Source organism: Tympanuchus pallidicinctus, unplaced genomic scaffold, assembly GCF_026119805.1.
Source record: "Tympanuchus pallidicinctus isolate F22 unplaced genomic scaffold, pur_lepc_1.0 scaffold12, whole genome shotgun sequence".
NCBI classification, from domain to species: Eukaryota; Metazoa; Chordata; class Aves; order Galliformes; family Phasianidae; genus Tympanuchus; species Tympanuchus pallidicinctus.
The window spans coordinates 14,364,898-14,391,656 of NW_026294637.1; the positions used below are offsets into that span (position 1 = coordinate 14,364,898).

Below are 26,759 nucleotides of genomic sequence, written 5' to 3' on the forward strand. Positions count from 1 at the left end.
CCACTAAACACAACAAAACAACACTGCCACTGATCTATTTAAATTGCAGATCTTTGTATCTAGAAAGTTGGTATTCTTTCCATGAACACCTATTTGTGTAGGTAATCTTAATATTGCAGCTGGCTCAGTTATTTAAACATTTCTTTGCAATTGACATTGAAAAACTTAACTCATAAATCGAGTAGGTGTATTCTTACAGGTCTTCAGAGATATGTCAGGAGGTAACTTCACATTTTTTTAAACTGCCACTTGCTGGATGTGCTGAAGCAGGCATGTCCAAAGGTGTGATCAGAAACACCTGGGTGAGTCTTTGTCTATTGCAAGTGTCTCCAATTACATGGACTCAATGTTAGATCCTCAGCTGGCTTTAACAGGCTTAACAGATAAACCAGGTGAGGACGTGGTCCTGAAAGCACAGCATGATTAATTTTAAGGAAAACTGTCATTAACTTCATGTGGGAAGGTATGCCTAAGTTAAAAGTGTGGGTGTGGGTTCAGTGCTATGGTGAACTGGACAAGGGTTTAAATCCTCCTCCTCCTTATCCTCTGTACTTACTTTTCTACAAACTTTTCAAGTCGGATAAGCATATCTAGTGGAAAGTATCCCTGCCCAGGGCAGCCGTGTTGGAACTTGATGATCTTTGAGGTCTCTTCCAACCTAAACCAATCTATGACTCTCCGATATACCTAGGATTTCAATACCAATTAGCTGTGTTACGGGCAATGTGGCAGGACTGGCTTTATTTCTTCAGCATTGTTTAGTTATGCCGATCCATGTAAGCTTTGAGACCAAACTCAAATTTTGAGGTATGTTTAAGTCTTATTTCTCTTGTACTTCATGAATGAGGAAACTACTTAATAAAAATGAGCACAGTATTTACAAATTTAGTCTCCATGGCATTGAAAGTTCTCTCAGCTCTGTAGTACCCATTTTCTGTAACCCATAAATATCTTTTACATAAATTATCTGCACCTGTTGTTGTAATTCCATGCTTGTTGAACCACCCATATGTAACACGTAAATTTTTATCGGTTGTGATTCTGAAATTTGTCATATCCAGGTGCTCTTGAGTTTTGATATTCAGTTGTTAAACACATCCACGCAGTAATTACAGTTGGGGCTGATGTTACCAAAAACAGCCATTCAGATTTAAAAAGACTCCTCTCTCCAGTTACAGAAAGCTCTGTCATACTCAACCACATAGCCTGAAAATGTTCAGAGTAGGAACTCCAGTCTGGTACATGTGATTAGGAATGCAGCAGTGTCTTGTACACTATGGAAAATGAATCAAGGATTTAAGGATTCTGAACTCTGATACGGATCCTCAATTTCACTTGCACAAGAACTTGCACAAGAGATGCACAGCTTAACTGGGTTTCCTTGCTCCTTGTTGCTAAGATTTATTCTCTGCTGTTGGAGCAGGCTGCAGGTAAGAAGTAGTGTACATTCCTGGTGTTATTTAGAACTATTGGCATATCCCACACATCTCTATACATATTTTTTTAGACTAGTTCATGTCCATTTTTTCTTTAAAATTGATGCATGCTGTTGAATGGACTTAAAGAAATTAGCTCTTACTCTGCTCTTACCCATTGTCTCCCTTTCATTTCCTGCTGTGGAGTAGATTGGAGTTCTTGTTTTATTGGGAAGAGTGAGAATAGAGGGGAAACTTAAAAAAAAAAAAAAAAAAAAAAAAACAACAACTTTGCAGATGGATTTAAACTCATTGTAGTACAGTGGGTTTTTTTCAGATTCTTGAAACTGCTATAATTTACTCACAAGATGATATGGCACGATTTCTATCTGTTGTTTCTTTGGAAGTCAGCTGGAGCTGATGAAAATTATAGAAGGAAAATCACAGTCCACTGCAATAAAGATCAAAGAGAAAAATCTGACAGTTCACAGCAAATGAATAACAAAGTATTTTTTTTATATGTAATATCCTGTTAGAGATTGATTTAATAAATCACAATAGAAACTTCGTATGAAGTAATCCCATGTGAATTACTATTCCATTGGAGGAAAAAAATTAATAATCCTTACCTTCAGTTCACGAGTTGCAAGGCTGGAAAGAACATTTTGTTATATCTATACTAGAAAAAGCTTTGCTTACCTACTATGGGTTTTAACTAAATTGGTGTGAGCGGCTCAGCTGGCCTCTGAGCTATTTTGGTTACCTACCCCATCCCTCTGAAAATAAAACCTGAACGTCTTAGCCATCAAACAGTAATTTCTGCTCCTACAAGAAAATTCCTTTTGCCCTATGCTTAAAACTTTACTCCCTTACAACTAAAAAGACCATCTGCTTTTAGACAGCAACTTTATTGAGAGTAAATCTACGCAGCCAAATAAGTATTGTAATTTTTGTACCATGCTGATTGACTGAGAAATTATGCTTTGCAAATACTGCTTTTTTTTTTTTTTTTTTTCATCGGGTCCCCTTACCAAATAATGGTGGTGGAGCCAATGAAGCTTAGCAATCTATCAACAGAAAACTCTGGCTAAGAGGAAAAATAGATGAAGACATAATCTGTATCTTTTCAAGTATTTTGATAACTTCAACTTGATGGCAATTTGAAATCTGATAGATTTTTCCTTTTTATCTTCACTGACGTGTGCATACTATTAAAGGAAAATTGGTAGATGCGCCCACAAGCAGATTCATTTCTGATTCCATGTCCCTTCCTGGAAAATCTACAATCTCAGCAACCTGAGGAATTATTGATTTTTGCTTTCTAAGCACTTCAAACCACTTACCTGTAAATCTTATATGTTTTTCTCAGTAAACCAAGTCTTTGAGTTCGATTAAATCACAATCTAGCTTTCAATTTTCTTTCAATAAAGGAAATAAAAGCCTACTTAGAAATGCTCAAAATGATCCTTCAGTTAAGTCACTAAAATCCAGATGTACTTTTTAATAAAATATTATTGTGTGCTGTTAAAAATGACCATGTTAAGTTCTACTTTGGACTTTCTACTATCGAACTTCAGTAGATGAAAATAATCAAATAGTAGACTGGCACTGTCCAACCATTTTAGAAAATAATATGAAATAGCTGTATCTTAATTGATAAGCACTTATAAATTCTAACTATGAATAATAACTTCTTGTAATTGGTTTCTTGTTTCTGTCAAACTTGAAAATACTACTTGCCTACAAGACTTTGAATAATAATTTCAGAGGCAATGTACCTGAAATTCACCAACACTGAAAGTAAATAAAAATGTCAGTGCACCAATATAGCTCCTAGGAAGAGACTTGAAGCTGCTTTCTGAACTGGCTGGGAGCTGGTAAAGACTGACAATAATGAGACAGTTACTGTAGAAATGAAATCATTTTCATGCTGGCTGCAGAGTTCTGATGTATTTTAATCTGCCAGATATGTAGTGCCCTTCTGGCTGCCTTCAGGATTGTTTTTTCAATTCAGAATGAATATATTATAGTGTTCAAACGTGGCTACTACAAATCTTTTGTTACTGTAGTTCTGGAAGGAATTTCAGTACTGCATCCCACTTTGTTAGAATCAATGATACGGCAATGAAAAATATGCATGAAAGTATTTTAAAAAGCCTCTTCAGCAAAACGACATCATTTAAAGCTGGAGATGGTAACAGTTCTCAAACTGCTCTTGTATCATTTTTAAACAGATGTCGTAACAGAGAGCCTCCAGAAGTCCAAGAACTATATATCCAGAGCTAAGGTGCACCTTGGGCAATATCTAGTTACACCTGAATGTGCAGAGAAATGAAATGAATGAGATGTGAAGCCAGAGTATGAAATGTGTTTATAAGTTCCTAAGTATCCTGCTGTTGAATAGGTTTAAACATTTGTGGTCTGGGGAATGAACTGTTTAATCATGATCACTGCACAAGTTCTGTTTTGGTTGTTTGTTTTTTTCTCTGCTAGTCCCTTTCACTCTCGCATAACAGAACAGTCTTCCTATACTTTGAAATGTGTCTTCTGAACTAACTTTTCAGCAGTGGATAGCAGAGAGCTTTAGGGTTTTTTTTGTTGTTTCCCCCCTCCCCCCCCCCCCCTTATGTCAGTTTTAGTTTTCCCCTCTCCATTTCTCTTCATCTTTCTGTTCCACCTCAACTTTCAAGTGTGATGTAGCACTCCCACTGAAAGTCAGCAATCACATCAGGAATGACAACGGGTGCAGAAACGTGGGCCAAGAGCTGCGTATTTTGTTTTAATCAACTCCCATTTGGCTCATATCCTGTATGAACAACTGAGGCACTCCAAGCTAACTCTTCTACATCCATGTTGAGCTGGTAGCGTTCTGCATTAGACTTTCTTTAACAAAACAGCGGTCTTCAGCATGGAGAGCTTTTTGGGACTGGTTAAATATGAATGCATGTGTGCTGGGGCTGCATCCGGCCGTATTGGGAGTGGTACCGCTGTCAGTTGCTCTCCTTGCTGGTTTTGTACAAGTGCTGATTTAACTCAAGAAGAACAAGTTTCTTCTTTCTTTCTTTCTTTTATTTTGTTTGCTGTTACAGCAAAATATTTGACTGTATTAAGTATGATAAAAGAGGAGACGTAACGCCGTGAAGCTCTCCTCCAGGCACGCTTCTCCATTACCTCCTGAGGAACCAAAACACCGTACACAAAGAGCTCTCGAAAAAAGGAGCCGGTGAATGAAGGTGTAAGCCTCAACGCCGCGCCTGCAGACCACCACTCCCGCCTGCACCGCTCCGACCCGCATCCGGCGCTACAGCGGTGTTGGACCACCCCCATTGTCCTGCTATATAGGGTGACGATCGTGCCTCGATTTCAGGACTGGGCCTACACTGGCTGTCGGGAGGCTATTCCTAGACTCTCCCTGACGTAGAACCCCCTGAGCGCGCTCCAGGCGCTGCCCGCACCGCCGCGGGGCCTCCCGTGCCAGCCGGAGCGCCTCGGGGCCGGGCCTCGCGCCGCCGCCGCTCCCTCCTCAGCCCTCCCCGCCATTGGCCGCCAGCAGCCCTCCCCCTTCGCCGCCCGCCCGCCCCCCTCCGCGGGAGGGGCGCGGGCCGGAGAGCGCGGCTCCGGTTCCCCAGGCGCGCGTCTCGCTCTCCGGGGCCCCCCCGCTCTGCCGCCGGGAGAGGAGGAGGCGGCGGCGGCGGCGCTTTGCCCGCCCGTCCCCACCCGCCGGCCGCAGCCGAGCGGGCCGCCCCCGGGCAGCGCCTGTTCCATGAGGCGCGGCCGTCGGCTGCCCGCGGGGCGGGGGGGCGGTCGGGAGGCCCCGCCGGAGGATGCCGCCGGGCGCTGTGGCGGCGCGGCCCCCCGGCGGGGCGCGCTCTCTGAGCCCCGCGGCGCTGTCTCGCAGCCTGTCCCGCCTGCGCGAGCACCGCGCCCGCTCGCGGGCTATGCTGGCGCTGGGGGTCACGCAGATGCTGCTGGGCTGCCTCATCGTGGCCGTCAGCTTCGCCGCTCTGGCGCTCACCACCTCGGCCCGCGTCCGCCACTCGTGTCCCTTCTGGGCCGGCTTCTCGGTGAGCGGGGGCTGCGGGGCGGGTTGCGGCTGGGGTTGGGGTGGGATCGGCGGCACGCGCCCCCGGCCGTTAAACGCTCCTAACGGTCACTGCGGGCGCGTGCCGCGGCGCCGCCTCAGCGCTGCGGGCGGGAGCGGGGAGCGGGGAGCGGGGCCGGGCACCGCATGGCCAGGTGCGGGGCTCCCTTCCGAACCGCGGGAGGGCCGCCGCCCCGCCGTGGAGGCAGCGCCGCGTACGCGGCTGCCGCGCCCGGGGGTCTCGGTGCCGGATCCGAGGCGCAGAAGGCGATGAACCGAGCGCGGTGAGCAGCGGACACGGGCAGAGCCGCACGGGCTGCGGGCACGGCCTGCCGGCTCGCTTCGGTAGCGCGTGGTTAACCCGAGTTAAAGGGCGGTAATAAATCCCGGTGCGCTTCTCCGCTCGCGGCCCCTCAGCCCGTGCGCGGGCCGCCGTGAAAGTTCTGCCCGAGCGGCGCTCGGAAAAGCGGCGGATCCCGAGGGCACCGGGAGCGGTGCGAGCGCTGCTGGTGAGGATGAACCTCGTGCGGTGTAAAGCCCGGTTTTTGGCTGCTCGTTCTTGTGGCGGCCCGGAAAGCTTTCCGTGCTTTAAGTACTGGTTGGGGACCAGAACCGCTGGGTGAATGGTGCGGGTTCGGAACCACCTGTTTGTGTGCAGCACGTCGCTCGGTAACTAACCAGCCTTATAGAGCAGGAGAGCGGTTTGAGTCATTGTTAGGATACTTCTCTCGATTTCTCCAGGATGTTCTGTAATCTTGAGAGGAAACATCAGTTCATGCGAGTAGCCTTGTTTCTGTCATAACCGCGTCCTTTGAGCCGTAAGCCCCGCAAGCTGAAATGCCAGCTTTTGTCACAGTGAGGTGTGAATTTCAAATCGGGAATCTGACTGCTCGCTTATTAACGTGCTAATAAAACAACGCCACTGAGGCAGATCTGGTGCCTTATCTCGACAGAGCAAGCCGCAATGTGTGCAGCTGACTGTATGTTCCAGCAAGCACGGCCTTCCCACTGATGCCTTTTCCCCATGAACCCCATAACGTCTGTGAGGATTTTGGGGGTTATCAATATGCTGGAAGACATGCCGTTTCTCTTCTGGTTTTTTAGATGCTTTCTACTTTCCTCTCTCTGTACACCATGGACAGGTGCGCTTTCTGATTTGATTTCTTGATTGCTACTTGCTCAGCATAGGTAATGGAGAAGAAAGATGTGCTTTATGGACACGTGTTGTGAACTGGTAGAAGCTGTAAAAAGTAAGAGGAGGGATTGCAAGATTGTTCACTGGAAAGCCTTCCTTCCTTACTCTCTTACGCTGTTAGAATGGGGCGGGTATACTTTCTTTTCCAAATTAAAGACTTAATTTTTAATGTAAAATTCTACCTTATAGAATAAATTATCAAAGAATAAGAAGCATGCTTTTCTCCTAAGCACTTTTCTCTCAGTCTCGAGAAATAAGGTAAATAACAAGTGCTTTTATTGCACTGTACTGTAGAAATCAAGCACTGTAGAAATCAAGCACTTTTTCATACTATGGTGAGTCCTAAAGAACTCTCAGTGTCTTAGTCTTTAACAAACCTTATTCTAAAAGCCTTTTTAAGGGCTTAGTCAACTCTGGTTGTCCTTTCCAGTTATTGTCTTACTCTGGAAATGTATGAGCATTTGCTGAAGCCACAGCAGGTCCTGCCCTGGAACTGAGGGCTGCCTGTGTGGAGCAGCACAGAGTGCTGCCAGACTTCGGAGTGGCTAAGTAGCTTAGTTGAAGTGGGAATTTCCAAGGTCAATAATCCGTTCATTAGTAGCTGCTGAACTTACCACACCTCTGTTTTAGTTGTACGCTGCAGCGTGTTGAAGGAATGAGTTGTAAATTATCGTGCTTAATTGGCTATTCTTTCTTGGCTAATTTTTCTACTAATTCCTGTGCCTTTTGGAATCAAAGAACAGAAAAGATCATGGGGCTGCCTGAAACAATGTATAACAATTGTGGTTTATTTGTATATAAGTCCTCTCCTGAAAGCAGAATATGCCCTTACGTTCCCTCTGTTCTGCAGGAATAGCCATACTGCTTTGAAGGAATAGCCTGCAAACCTGACTGTGCTAGGGAATTTATAACCAAACTATTTACACATTGAAAGCATCACCACTTCTGTGCAAGCCATTTCTTAAGATTAAAACTGGTCCTAGAGTAAGTCCCCTCAAGTCACAGAATCTGTCTCCTATAGCCAAGGGCTACAACATGAATTTCTAAGAACAATGGTTTGTAATTCCTTTAAAAGTGTGTAGCGATGTTGTTTGAGATATAGTCCTCTCCCCAGTGTAATTTCTCATCACTGTTGGTGGTTTGTAGGGGTGTGTCAGTGCTCCAGTTCCCGTGCATGCTCCCACTCAGTTTTTCCATTGTGGATTGTTCTAAAAGCATACTGTTTTACTGGGGATAAACTGAGACTAAAAGATGTGCTGTAAGAGCTTAGGAGATGCAATTTGATTGCTGTAGGCATTAAGCCTCAGTACCAAACCATAGTGTGTGTGAGTTAGATGCCTGTACAAAATGCATACAGTGTGAATGCTCTCTTAAGAGCCATTTCCTTTGCGAACAAAACTGCACTGTTCCATTTACTCCTAATTAGTTCAGCTAGGATCTGTGAAGTCAGATTGAAAACTCTTGGCTGGAGGACGTGCACTCCCTCCTTAATTCTGCCTGATAGAAGGGATTCCTGGTACTTCAGTGTGCTGGCTGCACTTGCCTCAGTACTGCCGTGTGGATCTGCAGAATGAAGGAGCCAGCTGGGAGGGGGTGTTGCTTCTGAGTATCTCTAAAGTGGTGCTACAGCCTGAGAGCCAATTAACACCTAGCCCGCCTTTCAGTTTAGTTTCATCTGGGAGAACTGAGGTTATGTGATCTAAGGCATTTGCGTAGCGCTAACCACAGCCCGGTAACTAAGAGCAGTCAGGAGTTTCTCCTCAAGGTACACTTGTGGTGAATTTCCAGCAGATGTACGGCTGCTCTGCTGTGTGCTTACCATCTAGCACCTGGTATGAAGGGTGAAGTGATCTTCGCTACAGCAGTCGTGTTATGCATGTGGATCTTGGTTAGTGGGAACACTTACAGGCTGTGTAGTGGTTGCATGAAACCATAACTCCCATGTCCTAAAGCAGCTTTGGGGAAGTCTTACCCTGGTGAAGACGTCTCCTGCTTTAATGGGTGCGTGTGTTTGGATAGTAATAAATGAAACCAGTGGGTAGGATGTGCTTTAGAAGGTGTTATTTCTGATGGCTGTAGAATTATTGTGAATTTATTTTATAGTACTTAGAGAAATACAGAGTAATTCCTTAATGTAACATTAGTGATACACTTGTTTAAGCTTTTCTGATAGCTGTCATTGGCCATTTGTGTATGTAATCTGTTGGTATACATTTTCCACCCTGAGCTCTTCTATTTTAAACTGCATTGTAGCCATTTTTGCAGTCACAGTTTGCATGCAGTGTCTCTGGTATAAATTCAGTGGGTTGTGTGTTCTAAGGATCCTTGGTTTGCTCTCCAGAATGTACAATACAGCGGTATTGTGAAAGGGATTTTTCTCCTCCTCCTCCTCCTTTCTCCTTCTCTTAAACTCCCATTTTTCAAAATTAATGCTGTGCAAAAATGGTACACTTCTTAAAAAAAAGCAAGCAAAAACCCTGAAGTTGTTGGAATTAGAATGCCATGCAACAAAGGGTTCAACCTGTTCTGGGTGTGCAAATGGCATTTGCATGTAGGCATCGGGCTGCCTGCCTCTTTTTTGGGTGGGGTTTTGAGTTGCAGAACTAAGTGGCAGTAAGTTCTGATTAGTACACAGCCACTTGTAATGAGATGTTGTTGTTAGACTGTGATTATTTAAAAAGGGAATTATTTCACAGTGCTCTAACAAATACGTGCTTGTTTTTTATTGTTGTATGCAGAAAAAAATGAGAAGCTTCTTCAGTGTAAGTGCTTCTAAGGATATATTGATTTTTGTTGTTGTTTTGTATTTTATTTTATTTTATTTTTTTTGGCTGAGAGGAGACAAACTGCATGGTAACTTGTGGAGTTCCGGTCTTTACAGCAGCTTGGTTGAAACATGGGTAGCTGAACTAGTAAGATCTGAACAGTACACCTCAACCCAGAGTGGACCTTGAGATGAACCTCACAACCACGTGTTATATAGCATCAGTATCTGATGGTTAGCAGAGTGAGTATGACTATTAGTGAAATATGTATCTTAATGAGGTTATTTTAGATCAAACATTACAAGAATGTTATTAACCTTTCCTTGTATAGAAGCACGGTGTCAAGGCCTAATACACAAACTTCCTTGGTTCTTCCTTGAGCCCTGGCCAGGCTTGAGGTGGAATCCAAAAAGGAGAATGAAACCAGACGTTTCCACCCTTGAAGATATGTGAACTTATTTATTCAGCAGTATAAAAGCTGGCCCTGCTTGCAGCGAAGTTGAAGCCCTCACCTGTGGATGGACACATTGCATAGGAGCTTCCCTGTGAGTGTGGATCTGAGTGGTGGTGCAGTAGCTGGGCAATTGGTGACACGTCTTTCTTAATCACTGCAGTTACTCTTGTATAGGAATAATTAGGTGCATTACTGTGTTGTTTTATTTTTGCTGTGTCATTTCACCTTGTTTTGTTTCATTCTTGCTGCGTTATGGTTCTATTGCTTAAAGTGTAAGTAAAGATAAACTCACTATTTTGACTCGGTGTCTGTGCTGACCCCGTCTGTGGACAGAGCAACAGTTGGAACTGTGTTACAAGCTTAAACTTACACAGACAGTGTGTCTGGTTTATACAAGTTAATGCAAGTAGGTGACTTTGCAAGCTTGTCTTCGGTTTTGAATATGAACTTTCATTCTTTCTAAATGCCAACATCGTGAATAATATGTTTTGCAGAACAAGCAAGTAATATCCTTATTGTACAGTTCTGGTAATCTAGTCACCTATCAGGAGCCTGTGTCAGCAGAATTACATTAATGTGAGGACATAATTTACTTAGGAGATTTTTTTCATTATTATTTTATTTTTTGCTGCCGTTTGTAGCAGAAAAGAGCATGGCTTAGTGTGAGGGCTTGAGATAAGCCTTCATTGTTGGCGAGATAAGAGCAGGAGCTTCTGAGCTGAATGCATTTCATCTAGAGATGCTGTGGGGTAATGAACATGTAACTTCAATGTCACTTTTACATTCACTCTTCACAGAAGCAGCTTGATTTTACTTAGGTGAAAATTGGGGAATGCAGCTTTTTAAAAAGATTTAGTTTGATACTTGTCCTCCTAGAAAAAGCAAGGCTGCCTTCTAGTTAAAAAAAAAAAAAAATCAAAACCAGAGGTACAACTTTGGCATGCATAATAAGGAGCTAATGGACAGTGTAACTTATCAATAATAAAAGCAGGTAATTATCTCCCTATCATGCATTTCACTGATTGCAGCTCCAACAGAAAAGTAAACTAGATGCTTTTCTTCTGTTGTAGCAATAAAAGCATTTGTTGATGAGCACTACTAAAATAGGTGTTCAGTTTCTGACTGTAAAAATGATCAAGAGCTTCCTAAGCCATGCCCTTTACAGTAGAGCTGTGAGCACACAGCCAGCACACGGCCTGCTATGCTGTTCTGAAGGCAACACTGGTAGAAAGTGATTTTATTAAGTATTGAAGGTTGCTGTGGTTCCAACAAGTGTTATTTTTCCAAGAGGCAATTTCAAAACCTTTTGAAAATTTGTGAAAAATGAGCTAATAGAAATGAAATGTTGCGGCGTTTCTGTGGAGCTGGGAACGTGGTGCTTTTGGAACGTGAGAGGTGAAGGAAGCAAAGGCTCAAGTCCCGTGGTTGTGTCAGTGTGAAGGGAGCTGAGTGTGTGCTGCACAGCCCCACTTGGAGCTGAGGCCAGGCCGCTGCCTTTGCACCTCCCGCGTCCTTGCAGTGAGGTTCTGTTTTAGCACTTCAGTTTTGATGTATGTGATCTCTGAGTCAAAAACAGATTTCAAGAAGTCCGAATGAAAGTATGGGATCCTAGGTGAAAAGTGTCAGATTCCTCCTGTACAGAAATGCTGGCAGCTGAGTACGCATTCTGTCTCTGGAAGGTTGTTGCGTCTCTTTTAAACAATAAGAATCAGGAAAAAATCAGCCTCTCTTAAGTCAAGTGGATGCCTTTCTGCTCTGCCTTTACAGTAACTTCCTGACAGAGCCATGTTAACTCAAGATGTGTCAGATTTGAATTTTTGGTTTTACAGTACTTTTTAATGGATAGACCTTCATGCAAAATACACTTTCATTACAGGTGGAGGGCAAAGAGAGGTGTCAAAAAAAGAGTGTTCATCAGAGTTTTAGCCACAAATATTTGGCTACATTTTAAAAACAGGGCAAGCAAGCCAGAAAGTACAACAAAAATGAAGCAAGTGTGTATAAAATAACAAGCTTGTATTCTTGAGTCCACATCAGGGCTGTGTCGGGGCACACAGGAATCTGTGTGATCTGCACCGTGCAGGTGTGACCCATCTGTGACATTGCCACCACAGCATGCTGTGTGCGTGGGGAGAGCGGCTGGGATGGCTGGTGCCTTCCTTTCCTTTGTAACACTGTGCAGAGCGGTTAAAACATCGGCGTCTTTTCTATGTTGCCTGTTTTGCATGAAGGTAGAAGTTACATCGGCAACAGTTGTCCTTTCAGAAGGACATTAGTGCTGTTGCTATGGGATATAGGAGCCAGATTTAATGTACAGGCCTGAGTCCTTCACATACCCAATCCCTTGTTGTTTGTTCTGCTGGAAAAAGAGTTGTTAGCCTTTTGAAGAGTTCCAGAAAAATGTATTGCTTGCCTTCTTATAATTTGTATAACAGAGCTTAATCTGGGGTGATAGAATTTAGGAAGTCATTTAAAAATTACTTCCTTTCCTCTCCTTAACATTTTTTCTCCTTCCTCATGAAGGATCCATCATCAGACAGGTTCCTGTGAAATACCATTGCTGTGGGAAATAACTAGCAACCATACTAAAGCATTAGCATCTATTTCTGAAGTTTGTGTTTATTCAGTAAATATGTTCTTAGTAGTATAAATAGTCAATGCAGTTTTCCCTTTCAGCTTTTAAAAAAACTCCCGCTGTGATTTGACAGAATAATTTCTGTTAGTACATAGCACGTATCCTGTGAATGGAAAGGAACCTTTACCAGAAAAGCAATAACGACAGTACAAACAGTAAAAGGTTGTACAGATGGTAAGTAAAACCAACATCAGAATGGCATTTTGAAGTCTCCCAGAGACCATGTGCTCATCTTCCTTAACCAGCGCTGTGCTTATCTTTCTTAGTCTAACTTATTGTGAAGGAAGTGTCTGACAGTGAAAATATCAATCCAACTATTAGGAAAAGAAGTTGCTGGTAACAACACCCATCAGTTCTTGATGACAGATGTCTAAAATGTTCAGTCATATCCTTTGTTGGTTTGCGAATCCAAAGCAATTGGAAGGAAAGTATGAGAGAGAAAAAACATTTTGCATTTCTGATGCTGAACCTTCCTCAGAAGCAGTACATTTTTGCTTGTGGAACCCTTATTCAGCAGTAGACACACTGCACATGTCCTTCCACTTGACAGTTCCCAATTGCGTGCTGACAGTTTAAAAGCTTCCCTTACAGTATGAATTATTTGGGGTTAATTTGACGTTTCTCCAGATCAGCTGTTTTGGTTCCAAAAATACAAAGGTAATTATCTTGCATTGTCTGGTTGATTAACTGATTGCGAAAATCGGGTAAGGTAAGAAGTAATGGGCAAAACAGGAGTCAGTCTGAGAGTGGCAGTTACTTTTCAATCTTCAGTGTTTCTGCAGGTGACAGTATTTTGTTGGGGAGTGGTGGTGTGTTTTTTTTGGGTTTTTTTTTTTTGTGCTTTGAATACTTCTTTCCCCATTCATAGCTGTTATGATATGTATATATATATAATGTAAGGGAAACAAGTTTAGGTCTGTGAAGTATGAGATTTTTCTCATCTAAATAAGGCTACGTGTGATTGAGTCTAGTGGCTCTGGAAAATAAGGATGACTTGGATTGTTACTTATTCATTTTGTTTGTTTATCATTAGGGATGCTTAGGAACTGTATGAGAGTCCATACACACTACATTTTTTGCACCTACCCTGCTGTAATCAAGGAAAATAATCTGATGCCCAATTGAATTCTGTATTAAATTCAATTAATGAATATTAATTCAATTAAGGATCAGATTCTGAAAAACGAGCCCGTTAAAGAAATTTGAACCAGAATTTTAAGTTATATTTCCCTAGTTCAGGGACATCTGGAAATACTTCTAGTATCTTCCTTCATTCAGTATGTTAATTACATGATGTCAAAGATATGCCTCCTTTGCCTTTAGTGTAAGAGCTTCATTTTAAGAATGTGGACTGAAGCAGTGTGAGGAGTGTGTATTTTGGATGAAGCTGAAGCTGTGATCCAAATCAGTTATTCTGATGGTAAGTTAATTCTTCAAGCAAGCAGATACCCGATGAAAGTGGTGAAAAATGCAAACAGCAATCTCACAAAGGCACTGCTTGCTGCAAAAGTGAGTCCTACTTGTTAAAAAGCAAATCTTCAATCACGCATCTTACTTCCTTTGAATTCTTTCAGAGCAAGCAGAGGGATTTTGTATGTTAGCCGGTGACTTTTTCCTTACAGGCAGTTGTACAGTAAGAAACAGAGCAGATGGAGGCGAAGTTCTGCTTAACATCGTACACCACAGAGAGTGCTAAAGGTGAACAGGATATAAAAATCTTATACTTAATGATGCTTTGTGAACTGTTCTGCTTTTTGGAAGCAGAAAATTCAGCTGTCATTGTAATTATATTTGTTAAATGTCCATAAGGAGCCTGCAGCTTAACAGTAATGCACAATGATTATATAACTCAGTAGATACTTGTGGAAATGAGAGGTTGGTATAAATACTTACAATGATGATGTCCCGGATAATATAAAAATAGGGGTTGGTCTGTTTGTTTTTGATTGAGGTCAGTCTGAAGAAGATAGAAAGTGAACCTCTAATTTCTCTAACAGATTTGGGGAAAAAGACTCTACTCTGTTGTATTTAAATTACAAAGTGTGGGCTGCAAAAGCAAAAAGTAAGCTTGTATATTAGAAAAGGTGGAGTCTCTAGCATGATGAAAGGTAACTCATGCAGCTGTTTTAGAAACTGAAATTATGGCTGCGTCAAGTTACTGGATTTCTCAGCAGCAGGCATCAACCTTTTCTTAAGTTCAGTACAAAGCAATCCAATATATTTGTAGTACAAAAATCAGTGTTGTTGCTGTCTGCTAAAGAAGACTGCTGTTACTTACCTGGGAGGAATGTTTGCTCCCCCAGCTGCCATTTGAAGTGCCTAAGGAGTGGGAAGATGAGGGTAAGCTAACAGTGTGTTCTCAGACGGGCTTCACACCTCCTCAGGCCCAAAAGTACTTTCTAAGAAATGTGCTATCTGTTCCTTCTGTGTTTCAACATCTGACAAGTGATGATCTGTTATTTTAGTAAGCTATAAATAGCCTGTACCATTGGCTAGCAAGGTTGTACAAATGTGCTGAGGGAAGTGTAATAATCGTAATGGCGATGAGTTCTTGACTGTCTTTGCCTCTGAGACCTGAAAACTTTTTGGTCTGACATGTCTGTGTCTTTTTTAAGATGTTAAAGAGACAGTGAAATCATTTCTTTCAGTGACCCAGAGATCAATTTTTGCTTTAGTGACCCAGCAAGGCTTTAGGGAAAGTATTAACAGATAATGCAAGGAATATTATGATTCAAAATCTAGGATTATAATAGTGGCATTAGTAGATGTATAGCTTTGCAGTTTATAATCCTTTGGAATTATGAATATGTAGAAGTAACCTTCTTAAACTTTAAAAATAGTTCCTGCACAGCCTTTTTTTGTGGTTGAAATTTCTAAAACACGATGTCAGAATTAAATAGAACTATGTAAGCTGACAGCTGATATTTTAAGAAAATAATGGAATGCTCATGGTATTTTTTTCAACAAATTTAGTTTTTCAGGAGAAAACAGTTTATTGGAAGGTGGAAAATCCTTATTCTTAGTTAGGTAAAAGCATTACATTTTTTTGGCAGCAACTTTCCTGCCTGTGAAGGTAGCAGCTCTCAGTTCCTGTGTTAAGAAGTGAGGAGCAATGCGCTGCTGCTGTTCTCAGGTTGCCTGTGATCCTAGCTCTTGGCCTATACATATGCCATTCAAAATCATCGTTCCCTTTGATTGGTTGACTTTTGATCTAGTCTGTTCCTCTGTCTCGAATTAGGATCAGGTATATTCTAACCTGTCTCTTTTATAATTTTGTGCAGTTGTTTCTCCATGCCTGTTCTGAAAACTATTATTTCTTATCCAGTTCTCAGCGATCACTTGAAAATGTTTAACTATTTCACAGCAACCTCTGATATATTTGAAGGCATCTACTGAGTGTCTTTTTCTATCAATAAATTAAACACCTGCAATCTCTTTGTCATTTTCTGTAGACCTCTGATCTTCTCCGTTGTTCTTTTTCATCATGTAGCTCCTTTACTGAAAATGTTGATCAAAGAAAAGTCTCTACAGAGTTTTACACAGTAATTCTTGACTACTTGATAGCAATCAGAGGTTAAATATTTTTCATGCATAGCTTTTCAGCCAGCTGTATATTTAACACACAACACCATAGCCAGCAGCAAAAAAAAAAAACAAACTTCACTGAAAACACTGAAGATGTGATTCATCTTAATAATGATTCTAGCCTAGTTATATGGTGAAGGCAAAAAAACATTATGACCATGATGTTTCTGCTGACAGTGGGCAAAGACAAGAAGGATTTGATTATTAGGATGTCAGAATTGTTTTCTACTAATAGAAGTGTCTCTTTTTTCATCAACAGAGATAAAAGGATGACTTTCAGGTGACACACTCTTCTAAGTTTAAGGACACAAAAAGTTCTACATAGAAAAGAATGAAAGCTAAAGAGCATGCACTATAGATGAGATGTTTGTGATTCCTAAGGTGTTTGGCACTCTTTTCTGAGTGTTAAACAGTTTCCTTTGTTAAGCAGTATAGTGGTGCTATGTGGGCTAGCTGGGTGACTCTATGAAAAGTGAATGCAGGCTTACATTTGGAAGCTACGAGTGTGATCAATGACCGCTGGTATAATATCATAGAAGCCGCCAGAAACTGAGAAGACAGTTTTTAACAGTGATTGCATATAAATAACATATACTGCACATAAATATACATTCTTTTCATAGGTTTTAATCTAATTGCCCAGAAAGTTCTTGATGATTTTTTCAGATTTTTTCAACTTGTCCATAGAATCTCCTTGTTCTTATTGAAGTACTTATCTGACAAAAGTCTAAATAATTCATCGAGGGTGGGGAAAAAATGGAGATAGGTAGCAGTGAATGTCAACATTATAATCACATTGCAGCAAAAGCAAACAAATGTAAATTAACAGAGCAAGTTTAAGTAACAACTCTAAAACAACAGTACGTTGTTTATTTTTCTCATTTCTATATTGTTTAATCTGGGCACAGGTTGTATTGCCCTTCATAGGCTCAGATGGTGAGATTTCAGTTTTACTGGTATAAAAATGCATTGTTAGTGCTTTTGTTTTTTTTTCTTTTTTCTGTTTTTTTCCTCCCTTTCTGTCTTCAGACCACCGGCCTGCATGAATCAACCTAGCAGTGTGTCTAACTGTCTGGGCAGCAGCAGTAGCTTAGCAACACCAGCTAGTGCTGATGCCAAAGAACACTATTGACTTTCATCATTTTTAAATGCCAACTGGCCCTTTAATAGTCTTTCTATTTTTAGAGTTTCATTGATAATCACATTTTAACTTCTAGACCTAGGTTTTGCCTTGATAAAGAAATTGGGAAGCCTAGAAGTCTTCAACTGTAGACACTGACAAAAGACATTGACAAAAGATTTAGGAAAGGGGTGTTGGTAACTACAAATCCCAAGCTGAATCCTGGTGGTATCTGGAAATGGAGAGTACAGTGAAACCTTCCTTGCTGCCTATTCATGTTAAGTGCATAAGCAAAACTGCCTACATGTACTAAAGAAGTGGTAAACTGCATTATCAGAGAACGATCAGGTGATGTTTTCTAAGTGTAATCTCTCATTAATAAATAGTAGTATCTGATAAATATGCAGACATTTTTGAAGAACATGATTTTGAAAGGAAATTAATATTACAAATATAAAACTAACATTCTATATAAGTAAAAGATCACTAATGTATTTTGGTATTTGGAAATGTAGACGCAGGAGGGACTGAACAGCTCATCCAGTCTGCCTGCTTTGAGATCCATCTGTAGCCACAGCGTTCCTTGTAAGTTTCACTTACATATTCCTAAATTTGTGTAATGAAGAAAACTTGGTGGATTGTTGGCCAAGTGTTGTGAGAGGTTACCTGTTTCTGTGCTAATATGAATTTCGTGTTATCTGTGTATGTCCTAGTAAATAACATATATCTTTGCTGCAAGTCAAGCTACTGATTTTTTTTTATTTTATTTTATTTTTACTCATCTTTGATGGACACAAAGCAGATCTTTTTTTTTCAGCACCCAAGAATAGTTCTGCTATCCTTTACCCTAGTCTAAACCAAGTCTGTCTAGCTTATAAATCATGTTTTCTCTAACTTACGCTAACTTTACATTTTCTAATTCTAACATTTTTTTCTACTTGCTGGGCATATTCAATAAAATGTGATGCCTAGGCTTGGCAGAGTGTTCTACTGAGCCTTTAAGAATGGTCAGAGGGCTATGGCATCTCTCCTGTGAGGAGAAGCTGAGGGAGTTGGGGCTGTTCAGCCTGGAGAAGAGGAAGATCTGGGCAGACCTTCTAGCAGCCTTTCAGTACTTTAAGGGTCTACAGGAGAGCTGGGGAATGTAATGATAAGATAAAGGGGCAGCGGCTTCAAACTTAGAATAAATGTAGATGAGATATACGGAAGAAACTGTTAATGATGGGGGTGGGTGAGACCTTTGTGCCTGCTGCCCAGGGGAGCCGTGGGTGCCTCAACCCTGGAGCTGTTCAAGGCCCTGTTGCTTGGGGCCCGGGCGCTCCGATATAGCAGGAGGTGTTCCTGCCTGCAGCAAAGGATTGAACGATGTGGTGTTTAAGGTCCCTTCCACCTTGGATCATTCTGTGATTCACCATTGCCTACAGCAGAAGAATATATTCCATTCTTTTCCTTTGTAAAACGTTCCTGCAATTTTTTTTCCAGATGCTGTCTGTTATTTTAATGTTCCTCTGTTACCTTTTTATTTATATTTTGATTACTGGTTGAATTAATCCTCAGTTACTCATTTACAATTTTCTTGTTATTTTGGCATTTATTCCTTCTTACATCCGGAAGGAAGGATTAATTTCTTACGTGTCTTATTTTTCCAACACCATTAGAACTTCCTTATTTGCAAGTATCTTTTAATTTCCCATGTTAAATAATTGTTTTAATTTTTCAAGTGTCTTAGCCTGTTCTCCCAGCGTATCTTCCAACTTTTGGCTATACCTGAATGGTGTTCTCAGCGTGCCTTCACATTAATGCATCAGTTCAGATGTGCACTTCTGAAATGAGCTATGCTGTTATTTCCACACTTTGCTGTGTTTCACCTTGCATAGCCTTCTGAACACGTGATCTGTGTTTCTTTTGGATAAAGCTAAATTGGAAAGCATGCACCAGCAACCTCTCTAGTTTTGTCAAGGTGTAAACCGATGTTTAATCCACGAGCTGGGGGTAGAGCTAGCTCTAACTGTAAAGCAAGCCAACAGAAGAAGAAACTATCAATACTCGCCTGAAATGTAAATAGTGTGGATGTCAGCTTCTCAGCAGCACTTGTTTGCTCTGGTCCTATTTGCCCATGCTACTTGTTAATGTAGACACTGTTCTTAAGAGTGCTGGGGTTTAGTAAGCTATACTGATTGATCTCATGTCATATTCTTTGGAGTGATATAAACCCCTAGCTGGTAGCTCGCTCTCTGGATGTTGTTTGTGCCACTTTGTGTTCTGTGGGCTCTGCTTAGTTGAACGACTCAAATTAATCTCAGTATTCTTTCTCTGTTCTGATTCACATTGCTATCCTAGTCTGATCCTACCAGTTTTGGAGAAAGCCAAAAAGATATCTTTATGGAGAACAAAAAAAAACACGCTAGAGAGCTTTTCATGAAAAGAACTTCCCTATTATCTAATAGGCTAGTATTTTCTCTTTGTTAGCTAGAGCAACCCTGGTGTGTCCTTTTGGAGTTTCAGCCTGTTTTGTATTGCTAGTTGAGTCCTCACGTGGTCCTGCCCTCACTGTCCTGTAGTAGTTCTGCTGTCCACGGTTCATTAGGGCTGCCCTCAATGGTCAGTGTAAATAAATGCTGTCATTGAAATGACTTCTCTTAAAAGTGTGTAATCTGCTACTGAAGAGTACTTGGATGTGTTTTCTGGTTCAACTTTTTCTTATTGATCCCCTGGGTAATTACTACACAAGTATTTGGAGAAAAGGACTCTTCTGTTTGTAAAATGCTTCTAAAATACCTTTATGAATTGGAAGCTGGCACTGTGCAACATAACTTGTGTTTAATTAAACAGCAAATTGAAGGATTGAATTTCAGGGAATGAATTACATGATTTCCTTTCAGTGTTGGATCTTACTTTCTTCATCTTGCTTTGCAAATACCACACTAGGTGTATATTACAACCAGAATAAAGGTTGGAAAAGAAAGTAGTTTTTCCTCTGAAAGGTGGAGATGGGTTTTTTTGCTTGAAAACTGACAAGCAGAAACAGTACACAGAAAAACAGAGGAGAGCAGCTGTGATAAGAGAGCATGAAGTTAAGTGAGGACAGATTTCTTGCACTCAGCCAGTAGCAGTTACTGTCTTTTGAATGTCCCTGTTGTTCTCCAGCAAGACATTTTAAAGCAATTAATGACTTTTTCTATGAGTTTATGATAAATGGGATAACAATAAATCTTGGTGCAGTGTGTGTCACCTACTGAAACACGTGGGCCTCATTTGATACCATGTGCCAGGAGAATAATTGTTTTGGCAGAAGATGACACTTCTTCAAATGCATCTCTGGTGCCTGTGCCCTGCTGAAACTGGTACAGCACCGTGTGAGTGGGCTTAGTGGGGAGTTTTTTTGGCAGATGGAATTGATTATTGTCGTGTTAATGAATGTAAATGCAACCTAGGGGTAACAGACCACAGAATGGAAGGCTTCTGTTCCTTCTGATCTGTGGAAAGCATCAGAGTTTTCTGTCCCAGATCTGCATCTTCTGGTATGCTAGCTCTCATGGAACTCCTCTTTCAGTGGAGTCTGCTGTCTTCAGTTGTCCACAGCCCTACTTAAACTTCTCTCTCAGCTGACTATTGAAAGTCTGACTATTGAAAGCCTTCCTTTGAGGCTGTCTCTTAGGGGAATGTCACTGGCCAGCTCTGCCCTCCCACCTGCCTTTTTCTCCTTATGCTGGAGAGTGAGGGTGTAGCTTGCTCCTCAGGTAAGAGCAAATCAAATTCTGTAGGCACAGCATTTAGCAAAAAGCGTGTCTCTTGGAACACTGCCAGGAAGTGCCACGCAGCTGGGAAGAGAAAGATTAGTGATTTTAGGAAAGTCGTAACTGCTGCGGCTACTGATTATTTTTTGACATTTGCTTTTTATATTTGAAATGAAATTGAGTTAAAACATTAAAATTCTGTCTAAAAAGCTATATGTTAATTGTTGTGAAAGTTACATGCTGGTACCTGTGATGAGAAGAGTGCTTTGGCACATGACTGTGAGTGAGTGGAAGGAGCTGTTCTCTTGCATTACTAATGTATTAGCAATGTATGAATCAGTGAATTATGAAGTTCTGTTTCTGAGTTGAGATTTTGTCCCTGGTTGTCAGTGTTTTGAAAGTTAAGTTAAAGATGGGGTAGATATGTTAATGTTCTTCAGGAGACTGCAGATAACATTCCTAGACTTTCTTGACAAACAGAAAACCTCGAACTGAAGCAAGCTATTGCTCCAAAGATTACAGATGCCATCTGCATTCCTGAAATCTTGGATACTAAACGCCAGCTTGTAATGGGCATTCAGCACTGAGGGGGCAGGACACAGACTGCTGTGTTACTGTTGTTGCTGGTTTCAGAGCTATTTGCAGAATTTCAGGAGAATGTTGGAAATCAGTATTCTTGGAATTTAATCTGTAATGGAGAGGATTCTCTTGATGTTACAAATACTACATTGCACGTTCCAATTAAAGGACAGAAGCTGTGTGTCATGCTTGAATTCTTTTTATTGGGAGAAGGTGCTGTTTGCAGATTGTGTTGGGTTTTACTTATCACAAATTACACTGGCTAAAACTTCAGGAGTGAAAGGCTCAGCTTAATAATTACACCTTTGATTTGTATGGAATTGCTGCTCAGAGGCAGAATCCTGTGGTTGGTAGCTATGCCTTGTGTAAGCAGACTCTGTCTGTTAATATAGTACATGCTTATGAAAAAATAAATCTCCGTAGACATGTGAGCTCCAATCTGCTTGCATTTTTCTTTTGACCTACTACATAATGTAGTTGCAAGTTAATGGTTTGGTTTCTAGAGTATTAAATAATCAGATATCAGTAGGGATACATGTTAAAATGAAATATGAACAACATTCAGTCTAGCTTCTGTGAAAGATTTTGAATAAAGTTGAGATATGTTTTAGAGCTTTTCTGACTTTGTCCTTCTTTCTGATTACTCAGTGAAAGCAGTGTGCACAAACTATTTTGGAAGGACATCCTGCTCTTTCTATCTTTTGCTGTTTCTGTTGTTGTGTAGCTCTGAACTCAGCAGTGTGTTTCTTGTCCTCCTGACTGTTTGAATTTCTTTCCAAGCTAACTACTTTCTTCAGAGTTGGCCTAATTGGGTTATCTTCATTCCAGTTTAGAAGTTTCCTGCATGTAGTTTGTCTTTTGTGGTAAGAATTAGTTTGTGCTTGTGTATTTATTGGTTCAAAATATTTCACTTGAGAATTAATCAATCAGTACTAAAGGCGAGATGATAGTTATTTTGGTGGCTGTATGGAACTGCTAAATCACGGCCTCAACCTGATTGATGGCCTGAGGCGAGCGCTGAGTCAGTCAGCCCTGGGAGCGCAGGTAGGGCAGTTCACCTGTGCTGCCGGAACGGTGGAGCCTGGCTGCACCTCTCCCAGACCCATTTAAGAGCTGACTGCCAGTAGGGAAGGATCTCTTCTGGAGTTCCCTCCTTTGGAGCTTTACAGCGAGCCCAGTACAATGGTAAGCACTCTATCTATTCTCTTTTTGGTATAATAACCTGCTTAGCTGAACTCTCCTGTTCATTTCATAATTATAACATCTGTATATTCATTGATTATACAGTGGTCTTGGTCTTTTTTTTGTTTATCTATTTATGTATTTATTTACAGTGGGTTATTTGGAACATTAGAGATATAGAAAATAGTCTTGTATTCTACCTTTGATTTCTGGCATATGTTCTTATGAACCTTTCAAAGAGGAGATGAGCTGGAATTGTTGTGAATTTTGCTGTGTAGCTAATATAATTAGTGACCCAGTGACATGCAGAATATGCAGCAGGCACCCTCGTTTGCGGCTTACAGTGCTTTAGTATAATTAAGGAAATATTTAAGTAGCTTTAGGAGTCTGCCCTTCTGAACTGACTGTATTATTAAAGTATCAAGAGTTGTTACTAGTGATAGTATTGCAACAAAGGTCAAGAGCAGCACGTGCTTCCAGATATTGACTTCTGGGTGCTGACTACTGGTACTTTACAATGTTCTTTGAAGATAGATATATGTAAAAACCATTGAAGTTTAATCTGTTCAGACTGTCTCTCAAGTTTAATGTTACATTCATCCAGAACAAAAACAATTAAGTATTAACAGAGATTGAAATAATGTATATATTAATATTTATTCTACAATTTAGCCATATCATAATATTTCCATATCAAATATGAATTCTCATAATAAAGCAAGTAAAGCAGAACAGATTAGTTTGGGAAAAAAAAACCTGATGTTTACCATACCACGACTTATTCAATCTCAATGTACATTGTGACCAGAGATCTCAACACGTTTTGTGTTTATTACCAAATTTCCTTGCCTAAAAGATTCTACAAGCTTTGTTTTCCTTGAGTAAAAACATAATGTAATGACAAAAGAATACATTCTTGTCTGGTGTTACTGTTCTTATCAAATCAACTCTTTCTTCAAAAATGACATGTTAGTATCTTCTTATATTGTAAACATATTTAAGATTTTGGGGGCTGTTCTTGAGGGTATCTATCAATCTGTGATCTGAATATTAATATCTGCATTTATGTTTCATAAAAATGCACTAGGTCAGTCTTCGGAATCTTGCTTAGCGTGTAACCCAAGCAGATTGTATCTGGGCGCTTTAAATACCTCTTAAAGGACTTAGCCTAGGATTTACAAATTCTTTCTGCCAGTGGGCTATTTTAAATTTAAATTAAACATCCTAAAAAATACCTGTTTTGTTCTCATCTTGTTTTATTACATGAGAGGATAGTGATGGAATTAATCTGGTGTTGCACTGATAATAAGAACTCAGTGGTGCTTCGTAATGTATTGGCTCTATATCTCAGAGGCAAAACTTTAAGGATGGCAACAAATATGTATATGATTCAGTGCCAAGAATTTGATATTGATTTCTGCTAGTTTATTATCACTGTGTTACGGTTATAGATTTGGCATAGTAATGCTCTCGAAGTATATGGGTAGACCTGTCTGTGTTTTTTAATTGTGAACTGTACTGTGCACAATCATTTGTGCTCTCACTTCTGCCTTTGGGTTTAAAATGGCTTGCTTAATGTTTGACAGATCTTTCAAAAAGCTGAACTGAAATTTCCTTGCAGGGTCTGTACGTATGGGGCTGGTTTGCTGCTTGCAGGGAGCCAGTGCTCTCACTTGTTGTCAGTAGGATTTGCAGTGTGCCCTCTGTCTCCTGCAGTGCTGTACTTGATCCAGAGATTTTGCTGAAAATCAGCATCCAAGTTAATTTCAATAAGCGAAGAAATTGCAAAAGAATAGCAAAACAAAATTTTATCAACTCTGCCTGTTTTCAGAAAGCACTTCTCTTTTGGTACATGAAGTTTTATCATCTCCTTAATTTCTTCTTTAGATACTAAACCCAATAGCTGTGTAACAGTACAGCAACATCAGTAGTTTTAAAGTGATGTAAAGGGAGAGCTGAGAAGTCTTCTCTGTGTATCATAATGAAGATAGTGATAAATTTCTTTTCCTTTTTCCCACTTCTTTCTTATCTTCAAAGCTGCTCAGATGCCCTGTTCTTAAATTGTCGATTTTAAAAGTGTAAAATATTTTCATAAAGCTTTCAGATGGAGGAAATTAGAATTTGTGCGACCTTCACACATGACACTAATGAAGTTCATAATCTGGATTTTAGCATTATTCAACATGTTACAGTCCTTCTGGATCACAGCCTATGTGTCAGTGTGAGTTGATATGTTTTTAAACTCGGTCACTGGCTGCTTGGACAAGGGAAGCCCTGACTGGGAGAATCTCAGTGCCCTGCGCTCAGCAGTCATAAAATGTCTTCTCTGACTTAGTTGTCTGAATTAGAGTAAAGATCACAGGCTGCAGCAAAGTACAACTCATGAGTTTTTATTTTAATTGGCTTTTCAAGTAGTCTTGTCAGTATAAATGTTCATCTGGGAATACTCCCACAGAGCTATTGTGTTGTGCTTTCACTTAATAAACTGATAATGAGATGCATGCAAGCTCAAAAGTTTACTGTCTAATTAATTTATATTTTTTAAGCACAAATTCTTTTGAATTGTTTGGCTCAGAATCATGGTACTGTAAAGCAGAAGTGAATCATGCATGTCAAATTGCAGCTCAGATTTACTCTGCTGTAAGTCAGAACCATGATTTGAACACCGTTTCCCTTAATAAATATGTTAAAGTTAGGAAGGTGTTGCTTTGTGTATTTAATGTGTGTGATTGAGACTTCTGATGTTTTCCAAACTTGAAGCCTAGGCAGCAGGTTCTGTAATAGGTTCTATGTCAGCAACCACATGGACTTCGCCAAGTTAAATGTGATTTGATACAAAAATGATTAGTTAAGCATTAACTGATTGGCTGAAAATAATGAACTAAACTTCTCTGAGAAAGTGGTGTAGGCAGATTTCTAAGTTGCTTAATGCTGAAAGCAGATAAGTCAGCTTTGCAGTATTTACACCAAATAAACTTAATGGAGCTGTTTCTGATAGATAAACTGAGAAAATTGACTGCATTGATTAAATGTTTGTGGTGATCATCTGAGAAGCTGCAGGATCACTAATACATTTTTAAGAAGAGAGGCATTGCAAAATGAAAGTTGTGTAAAATATTTTTAATTGCTATTTTGTCACCTGAACTGTTTGAATCTTAAAGCTGCTGTTACACAAGCAGACAAATGCACAGCAATCTTTATGACAGCATTCTAGCTTTAATGAGATAATTTTTTAAAGATATTCTGTTCTGTAAACTGTTCTGTTCTGAAAACTTCAGTTATTTTTATGTCATCAAATGTTTGTTTTTTCCTGTGTTTTTTTTTTTTTTTTTTTTTTTTTTTGTTTACCGAGTTGTGGGAGAATTTGATGCGTTTGCCGGCATTAATTTTATTAGTTGCAGCTTTGCTTTTCGTTTTAATGGTCTTTCAACATTTGATTGTTTAATGGCATTTCTTTTAAAGACTGCAATTCACTGAATATTGAGTCGTTCTTACTTAATTACAGAACTGTGTATTTAAGACAACTGTATGTGCCAGCCCTACTCTCTTTCGTGTCCCGTTTCCCCAGATCCCCTCTACTGTAAGAGGGGAAAAAGCCCAACACATCACTGTGATGTGTGCTTCTCGTCTTGATAATCTGCTTTGTGTTGCTATTGTTGCTGTTTTCTCTTAGGATAAACAATAATATTGCAAGACCAGTGGTCAGATTAAAGAGGTGGGAGACAAGGAAAGTTTTCGCTGCTTTTCCTTCAATCTTAATATGTTTGGGATGCAGGGAACCTACAAAATGAGCAAAAATATTCAGCAGTACTGTTTCTCATAAAGCTGTCTTGGAATTTGCAGAATTTTTTGAGATCTTACATTAAAACAAAAACTTATAATATAGTTTTGTTTCTTATGTGTTGTTCAGTTAACCTCAAACTTTTCAAAAAAGAAACTTCTAGAGTAGACGTGTGTAATTTAAAAAAAAAATCAGAAGAGTAAGAATGATTTACTGATGGAAAAATACAT

General features: G+C 40.3%; 1 protein-coding gene across 5 annotated transcripts in view; it reads left to right on the plus strand.

Annotated features, from left to right (window-relative positions):
* Nucleotides 1–5,266: 5,266 nt before the first annotated feature.
* ENTREP2 (endosomal transmembrane epsin interactor 2) overlaps nt 5,267–26,759 on the plus strand; it is a 118,561-nt gene continuing 97,068 nt past the window's right edge. For 3 of the 5 annotated variants that reach the window (XR_008203856.1, XR_008203855.1, XM_052672298.1), the window contains exon 1: nt 5,267–5,479. Coding sequence is in view for 3 of the 5 variants with exons in the window: in XM_052672298.1 (XP_052528258.1) it covers nt 5,354–5,479 (126 nt within the window). In the remaining 2 variants the exon portion in view is untranslated. The remainder of the gene's footprint in view (nt 5,480–26,759) is intronic. The other 2 variants (XM_052672297.1, XM_052672299.1) reach the window with 1 other exon arrangement.